Source organism: Pundamilia nyererei, unplaced genomic scaffold (assembly GCF_000239375.1).
Source record: "Pundamilia nyererei isolate P.nyererei 1_Seehausen unplaced genomic scaffold, PunNye1.0 scaffold00002, whole genome shotgun sequence".
NCBI lineage: Eukaryota > Metazoa > Chordata > Actinopteri > Cichliformes > Cichlidae > Pundamilia > Pundamilia nyererei.
Window position 1 is genome coordinate 2,581,415 of NW_005187403.1, and position 8,990 is coordinate 2,590,404.

An 8,990-nucleotide genomic window follows, 5' to 3' on the forward strand; every position below is an offset into this window, starting at 1 on the left:
AAAACAACAACAAAAAACAGTTGATATATATATTGATACACATTATGATGGTACATGTGTTGCTATGTAATGGTCCTATAGGATCACCACAAGTGTTCTGATTTGGCTTCTTAACTGTGACCATGTCCACTGGCACATGAATAAAATCTGAAAATGTCAATAAATATATATAAAAATAAAACCTTTCTACATTCTTGTATGGAGCTGACTCACTGAAATACCTGCTCCACTTGACTCTCTATGAAAGCTGAGCAGGAACAAGAGGAGACCAGAGGTGAAATGGGTGGGTGTTTTCATGCTATTCATTGATACAGAAAATTCTCAGAATTGAGCGTTTTGAATGAGCTGCAGAAAAATCCATTCCAAGTTTCATTCCACCCATTTTTCTTGGCACGTGTGCTTTAGATTCAGGCTGAATAAACCTGACAGAAGACCGTGGCACTCTTCATATCAGTAAAACATATATGTTTAATGAACTGACTCTAAGACTGTTCACTCAAAGTGAGCCAATTGTGAAAGAATATGCTGCAGAATGTTTGTCTAAACTTAATATAGGAGGCAAAAAACCTGCTTTCGCTAAAACGGTACAGACTCACAGACTGTAGAGAGGACACAAGGACACAAAGATCTCATCTAGTGCTTTCATGCCATGTGTGCAGACTGCCTGATCAGCTCACCAGTAGTTATACAAACATTACCTCACCAGCAAGATGGCTTCAACCTGACTCTGTCATTTCAAAGTGAAGCACACATAGTTGGCCCATGAACAATCGCAGTTTTAAAGCATCTGGCTAGGTATAATGTGGAGAACGAAGAGAGGACAGAGTGACACGCATCATTTAAAATCTAATTATAAACTATTTGAGATCTAACCAATAAGCCCTGATGTTGAACCATTACCAGCTTTTACTGTTTTGAATACTCTTCGATCCTAAATGAAACAAGCCTGGGATTCACACAGATTGAGACCATAATTAACTTTGATGTATTGCAAATGCCACAAATCCTACTTAGCACATGAAAGAGAAGCCTAAACCTCAGAACAGAGAGGGACAAGATGGGGGAAGGGGTGACATTATCAACATTATATAAGTATCACGTCCTCCCCTTCCAATGTCATTTCAATGGCAGATGATTTTGTTGTCGCGCTTGAGCCATATGACAGGTGAAGACAAGGTAACATGCACCAACAGGCCCTTCAAAACAAAACATCCATGGTTGAAGAACTCTTGCTTACCTCCAGAAATGAAAAGCGTGCAGTGGGCTGCACGGACTGCAAGGGCTAGTGGGAGTAGGGCTCAAGCTTCTGGGAGTGAGGCTGCAAGTTAAATGGACTCTAGTGAATAGTTGTCTTTTATCACTCTCTCTCACACTCACGCACACAAAGACAAAACCCCCACAACTCAGACACATGCCCAGATGAAAACAGCAGCATCATGAAGAGTAAATGATCCCTGTCAAATGAACTTAAGTTGTGTTTGAACAGCAGGTCTCCGAGGCATTTGTCTAGTTCGCCAGTTTTCGTTTAACATTGGGGATGTCTGACCTTGTAGACTATTCAGACTAAAACAAAACATGTCAATCATGTGCGTTCGCTAAAATGCTCATAAAAGCAGTTATAGATTAACCAGTCTTAACTGATTTTAGAGAGTGTGAATCTCCTGTTGGTCAGCCCATACAGAATGACTTTCACTTTCTCTACTGTAGTCTATGTGGCCTCGTGTATCGAGTCATTTTTCAACATAACTGTCTGCTCTGCAGAATATTTGGTCCTGTAAAGGTGAGAATGTTTTACGACAGACTCTTCTGATGACTGGTACAACCAGAACTCTCCATGTGGTTTTTACAGTGACATTTCCCTGCTAAGCTTAAAACCACTAATCATTTCATCACAACCATTAAGACTTCATTCATATTGCCCAAGAACCACGACATGTGAACTGTAGATACTTTGAATCAGTAACACATGTATTAATTATCCAAGTTAGTTAGCTCCCAGATATGTGCCTTTTGCACAATATAGTCTGAATTTATTATTTATTTGTATATTTTTCAAAACAATAGAATTGTCCAAAACAATAATAACCATTTACAACTGGACAATCCCCTTGCTCTTATTCTGAAAGTTCATCACTGCTAACCATGTTGCATCTGATATCCTCATGTTGCTGTTGTACCTGCATTAACATAATAATCTTGGTATCGGGATCAAAACTGCAACTGACCAATCATGTTGGAATAGCTTTGCAATGCAGGGAAAAAAGGAAAAAAGTCTACATTACTTAATTTGGCTTGCTAGTGATTGGTTTGTGTGTGTGTGTGTGTGTGTGTGTGTGTGTGTGTGTGTGTGTGTGTGTTTTATAAATAGCACTAGCAAACAATCTTGGCTTATGCTAATGGAATACTGAGACAATGTCATTGGTCAGCTGTAATATTGATCATAGACCACCATTATTACGATGTTACAGAAACACCACCAGCACAGGGATATCATCGTGCACTAATCACCCAGCTGCAGTTAAGCAAAATTAAGGACCTGAGTCTGTCATCCCACAGTCTCGATGTACTCAAACTGTACTGGATTGCAGCTTGCAACAGCAGACCTTGTTTTGGTCTGAAGACCTGCTGCAGGGTCTAACAAGCACCTGCACCAAGCAGAGAATTGGACCTGCTACACCGAAAGAGCAGAACAGCGACTATTTTTATCAGCTGCAGTCCAAAACAGTGGAGTTGTAATCCATCCATTGAACGAGGAACTTACTTAATACTCAGTATCTGCCTCTCTAGTGTTTGTGACAAATTATATCAGGTATTATTTATTTTTTAAAAGCACTTCCTTTCATGCACTCCTGTCTACCTTCCATCACTACAGTTTAAATCTTTGGGAAACACTGGAGAGGAAATTCAGTTTAACACTTTTGTTGGGATTCGCTGCCAATGTGAAAAATTATATCATTGGTATATCACCAACCTTATTCAGAACCACAATTTGGTATGCCCCGACATCACAAGAGTATCACAGCAAATATAATTAGTGGGCGATGTTTGCTTGGAGATTTTTAAAATATGACATAATATATTTTACAATCATTATCTGCTAAATTCCATTCCAAACATTTTAGAAAAGTCTAGTTTGATGGATGACCAACACTGTGAAAATGTATCCTGAAATGCAGATTTTAAATCCTCAAATGGAGGGAACCATAACAAATGCCTTGTTGACCTAAATAAAAAGTGTATGAAATCAAACCAATGACAAGAGCTGTGATAAAAGCGGAAACTGACATTTAAACCACACAGCCTTCAACGCTTCACTGCTTCATCTAACAAACATCGTCTCAACACTCTTGATAGGTGTTGCTCTGTGTATGCTTTCTACGTGTGCACTGTTTGCTTGTGTCACACCAGCAAGTAAAACATATTGTGCAGTTGCGGCACTCCTTTTTCGTGGCACGTTACAGTATCTGTCTGTCCATCACATGCCCGTGCATGATAACATAAATCTGTGAACACGAACATAAACACAGACACGCGAGCACATGTAAGCTGCTGTTACCTAGCTGTTAAAGATCTGGCTTTAGACTTCCTGCTGCAGGTGCTGCTGCTGCTAATGCTAACACAGCAAACAGCATAAAGCAACAGTAAAAGACAGCAACAAATAAGACACAGAGATGGATCAAGCTACATACTTCAGAGGAGCCGTCTCCTGGGTAGGATAACGGAGGAAAATACTCACTCTAGCGTCAGCCCTGGAATTCTCAGCCTCTCCCGCTGGGCTTTCATGGCTGAACTGTGCTCGTTTGCTCTATTGTGGTCATGATATGCATTCACACTGCCTGTCTGCTACCCCCCCTGCACTGACAAAGAGCCAAACCCAGCCACCACAGGACGATGAGACGGATTGGTTTTCTCTCCCCCGTATAAAAAAGGGAGGGGGGCTTAAAAAAAAAAAAAAGGGAAAAAAGGGGGTGGGGGGGCTACGGCTCTTGTTTTGGTCTTTCCACGTTCCACCTTGAAGCTGTCAAATGAGATCCTCAGTTGCCTGCGGAGGGCATGGAGGCAGGACAATACCCCTTCTCCCCTCCCCTAATACACGCCTCCTGCTCCTTCAAACACATGCACATTTGTGCCCCCCCACCACCACCACAACCCCTTCACAAGCTGGTGACTTGCTACGGAGCAGAAATTAAACGCAAGTCTTGGACGTGCAGTCACCTTGACAGACGCTAATGTGAGGCTGCTCCGTGCGATGTCAACACAAGCACAGGGATGATGTCATCTTCAGAAGAGAAACAAAATGCATCGCTAACTGCCGGTCTGCCTCCGTCAATGTACAGGAAGCAGGACTGTAAATCGAACTCGCAGAAATAACTGCAAAGATGTTTTTTGGTTTTGCTTTGTTTTTAAAGGGAGACATGCAGCGAAACTGAGAAATGATGAAGTGCTTGTGTTTAAGCTAGGGAGCCATAAACTGAAACTCAAAGAAGTACAGTAGGATGACGCACCCAGAGTGTCCTGCAGCAATTTAAAGCACCCTGAAAATGATTATTCATCATCAGCAAAATTATTCGTACTGCCAGACCATCAAGATCCCAAGAAGTTGAAATGAGTCAATGACTCACAGGAAATTATCTGTGAATGAGTTGCTGAGTTACAAAAAATTGAGGTTATTAGGAATAATTTGACATCACTCTGTAAAAGAAACACATTTCCAGAAAACGTGTTTGCAATGAGTCAGCTACAGGAACTGCAAAAGATAGCTGCTGTAGGATGATGCTTTGTGCAACCTGGATTTGGCTGGAGAAATATAGAGGGCAAAGGAGACCTCACTCATTCAGACAGTACACTAATATGTTCGTAGTAGTAAAGAATTCGTCTGAGGAGCAAAGAGGCACTGCAGATGACACCAAACACTGCATTAACTGCAGACGTAGAAAGCAGGAAGTGCCACATAAGGAGGTGTAGAGCTGTATCTAGAGTATAAAAGGTCAAATGTACGGCTATTTAAAATGTCAAATATTTATTTTTTATTTATTTTATTTTTTTCCGGATGTGCAGACACAAGACATTAGCCAGGTTTAAATTAAAATTAAAATTCACTTTTTTCACAATACTTTGTGCGCAAGGGTAACATTTTAATTCACTGCTATTGTAAGGGACAGTGTACTGTTACATGAATTATCACATTGGCTTTCTTGGCCGGCTTTTAAACTGTAATTTCTTACAACAGCTACAAAACACTTTCAGATGTGGTTGGCAATATGTTCTACATGCTAAATCCAATAGATTTATACTACCTTAATTCAAACTAGAGGTTACAGTCCTGGTCCTCTGCTAGAAAAGGGTGAAGTGCCCACTCCAGCTCAGGGACGATTTCCTGCCCCAAGTAGAGGAGTTCAAGTATCTCGGGGTCTTGTTCATGAGTGACGGGAGAAGGGAGATCGACAGACGGATCGGTGCTGCGGATGCTGTACCGGTCCGTCGTGGTAAAGTGTAAAATCGAAGCTCTCAATTTACCAGTCAATCTACGCCCTACCCTCACCTATGGTCACTAGCTGTGGGCAGTAACCGAAAGAACGAGATCACGGACTGCCTCCACATCGAAAGGAGCCAGTTGAAATGGTTTGAGCAGCTGACAAGGATGCCTCTTGGGAGAGGAACACCTCGCCCAAGAGGCATCAATGGGGCAGATCCAGCACATGCTGGAGAGATTATATCTCTCAGCTGGCCTGGGAACGCCTTAGAACATCTAACCATCCATGCATACTTTCCTCTTACCTTTCTCTCAGTATATGAATACAAATATGTAAACCTTATTTAAAAAGACCTGAATTCAACAGCTTGCTTAAAGTTGCTCAGTGCTGGAACTTGATTCCTGGGACTGTCATCTAAATGATGTCACATTCAAAAAAAAGACTTGTTAGAGAAGAAACAAAAGGTTAGGTAATGATATAAACAATAACAAAGAATTTCCTTGAGAAATTCAGTGAACAGCTTCTGTACATTTTGGAGGACAAATTATTTTAAATGGTTTGGGACTACACTGATTAAACCAACCTTTGATTTACCTTTAAAAGCTGACATGTGGAGATATTTTTCTTCTTACGTTTTTTCGAGATTAACATCTTTTTGCAATAACCTTTGGGTTAAAACCTGGTTTTTTCAAATGATTTCCTATTTGCTTGTTCAGCTTCCCTTGGGTACTTATTATCCAATTATGTTCTGCCTTTACTGCAACAATGCTGAGTAAGAACTGAAGCACAGCATCTGGGTGCTCTCATCAAATCTGCAGTGTAACCAGTAGTAAACAGTATTGTTGTGTTTCCACACTATAAAACTGACCTTTATGGTCATTGTGTGTTAAAGAAAGTTAATAGCGTGTATAAGTAAAAGAATAACATTACTCTTGATTAAATTTGCTACCAAAATAACATATTTTGTTGATACGATACAGATTGAATGACAGTAGGTTAATATAAGGCTAATGTAAGCTAACATAACTTAACCCTATTAGTAACATTAGCTTAATATTAGTTACATTAACTTACCCACCTAGCATATGGCCTTCACAGCTGCCTCAAACAAAATGTACCATGTATGTCAGGATAACATAAGAAGAATAATGCTTGGACGTTCAACTAGAACTCAGCAACCTTGATTTTCTTAAACAGATCTTTTAGGTACTTTGCTAAATTGGAGGCATTTCCATCGTTGATCTGAAAAGCACAGTGGCACTGTTTGAATATTGACTTTTGCAAATCAGTTTTCTCTACTGAAACACAAAGTAATTCCACACCCAACGTATCCAAGTTATCACAGCAGCTAAACTATTTGTCACAAATAGTTTTTAAATGTGCTTGTATGCATCTTTCTTCTGTACGCATAGACTAGAAGACTAGAACACACACTAATCATTATACGGTATGCCATTCATTTTCAATAGAACTGCAGCCTTGACATACACTACCTATAGCAGTAAAAAAGAAATACTTTTACATTTTCAGAATTTTGCAAGTACTCGTTCTGGTGACTAACATAATTGATTACTACTGTTACAGCAGCCACTGTGAAATATTTCAGCTTACTCTGTGCTGTTATTGTATATTTTACACATGTTTGTATGGGATATTGTATTTGTTTTAAATGTTATATACCTATGTGGTATGTGACTTTTGTTGCTATGATGCCAGGTCTCTCTTGGAAATGAGATTTTTAATCTCAATGAGATTTTTTACCTGGATAAATAAAGGATTAATAATTAATAAACTCTAAGAGTACTTGAATACAAAATAACTAGCTGTTTTCTGTATCTTGTATGTTGAACTGTTCAGTGTGTAGACAGATACCACTAGATGCCACTAGCGTTTGGTTAAATCATTTTTAAAAAAAAAACCTGCTTACTGTGTAAATAAAAATGAATCTAAGAATCATAAAAACTTTGAAAATTTTCACGTTTTTTTTTTTTTCAAGTTAAGGGATTTAACTACACCCAATTTTCTAGATACGCTGCCTTCCTTTTCTTTCTGGAAGTAAATATATTTCTGTTTTGGACTGTTGGCCTATACAAACAAGCAATGTCAAAGGAACTCATTTATGGTTTTAAGAAATAACTACTGATCTTTTTTTAATGGTCTATAACATTTTGTCGACTACCTAATTAAAATTTAGCAATAGCTGTGAGCTAGGACTCAAACGTCTCCGTAAACACTAGCGACTGACTTAATGAAGCATGGTTGAGCATCTGTTAAACTAAATGTAATAGAATCTACAGTCAACAGAGCCACTTAATATCCTGTTGCATGGCAAAGCAGCTGATGATGCTAGACAGAATGACATGTTTAGTACACTAAAACTGCAAAAGGCTATAATTTAGGCAGGGGATGAGAAACAGGATCTAAAACCATGGTCAAGAAATCCTGTGATCCATGTTGATCTGCATACAAATAATTGATTTTCAATTAGTCTCAGAACCCAGCAAAAGACTTCCAACTATTAAGGTCAGTCTATAAATAGGTTAAAACTGATATCTCTACTAGAATGACTCATACTGGAAACAAGTGTAGATATGGCTGTCTGAAGAGGTGTAATCCATCACTTCTGCTGCCATGGAAAAAAATAAACACAAATGCCCTCAGTAATGAAAAGAAAATGTGGATAATGCTAATTAAAAGGCATCAGCCAGCATGTTAATGACATCAAATGTTCAGTAGATGGCTCTCTGTCACAAGAAAACCTCAGAGACTACAGAGATTTAACCAACACTGAGCCAGCACTAAGGAAGCACTTTGAATTCAGTGCACTTTTCCTTACACTGATTAGAAGATGTAGCCAGAGCATCTGGCTTTTTTTCCCCCCCCAGCATATTCTTTAATCGGCTCGTACATGTCATATCAACATGTGACCCAACCACACATAATAAGCACTAACAGTGAGGATATAGCTCTAATACTAATGAGAATTGATATTCTCTTCTTTTTTTAAAAGATGACAAATTAGTACAACCATGTTTTGGCTTAGTAAATAAAAGTAAGCTTTGATACATCTGAAGCCACCCCATATGAAGTTTGTCATATCCAAACAGCATTACTATGGTTACCAAGGTCAGTAGAGGTTCTAGCTCGCTAAATATACACCAGTGCAGTTGGTGATCTCACAGCAGCATGTTAGTAATGGGTCACCTCCATTATAGTACCTGCCCTCTCTGGTGAGGTGGCAGCGAGAGCAGCAAGGTGTCATGACAACTCTCTCACCACCAGGAAATAAATCAAACTAAAGTGGATCGATGTCGAGGAAGTCTTTTATGGCTTCACATGGCTTGAAGCTGCATCTCATCTGCCCATGGAGCACCTTCGATAAGCTTGCGAACACAAATGTGAACAGCCAGCCTGAGGAGGATGGTCTGAATAAGTGCAAATGTCTGTTCTTTTCTGATGACAACACAGACCATTATAAAAATAGAGGTCAATTATTTCACCATGCAAAATGATATT

At 39.3% G+C, this 8,990-nt stretch overlaps 1 protein-coding gene across 1 annotated transcript in view; it reads right to left on the minus strand.

Moving 5' to 3' along the window:
- Nucleotides 1–4,015, minus strand: part of mast4 (microtubule associated serine/threonine kinase family member 4) — a 42,589-nt gene extending 38,574 nt beyond the window's left edge. The window contains exons 1-2 of the mRNA XM_013909604.1: nucleotides 3,737–4,015; nucleotides 1,238–1,318 (exon numbers count right to left, since the gene is read on the minus strand). Of these exons, the coding sequence (XP_013765058.1) occupies nucleotides 1,238–1,318; nucleotides 3,737–3,783 (128 nt within the window). The 5' untranslated portion in view covers nucleotides 3,784–4,015. The remainder of the gene's footprint in view (nucleotides 1–1,237; nucleotides 1,319–3,736) is intronic.
- Between the last annotated feature and the right edge of the window lie 4,975 nt (nucleotides 4,016–8,990).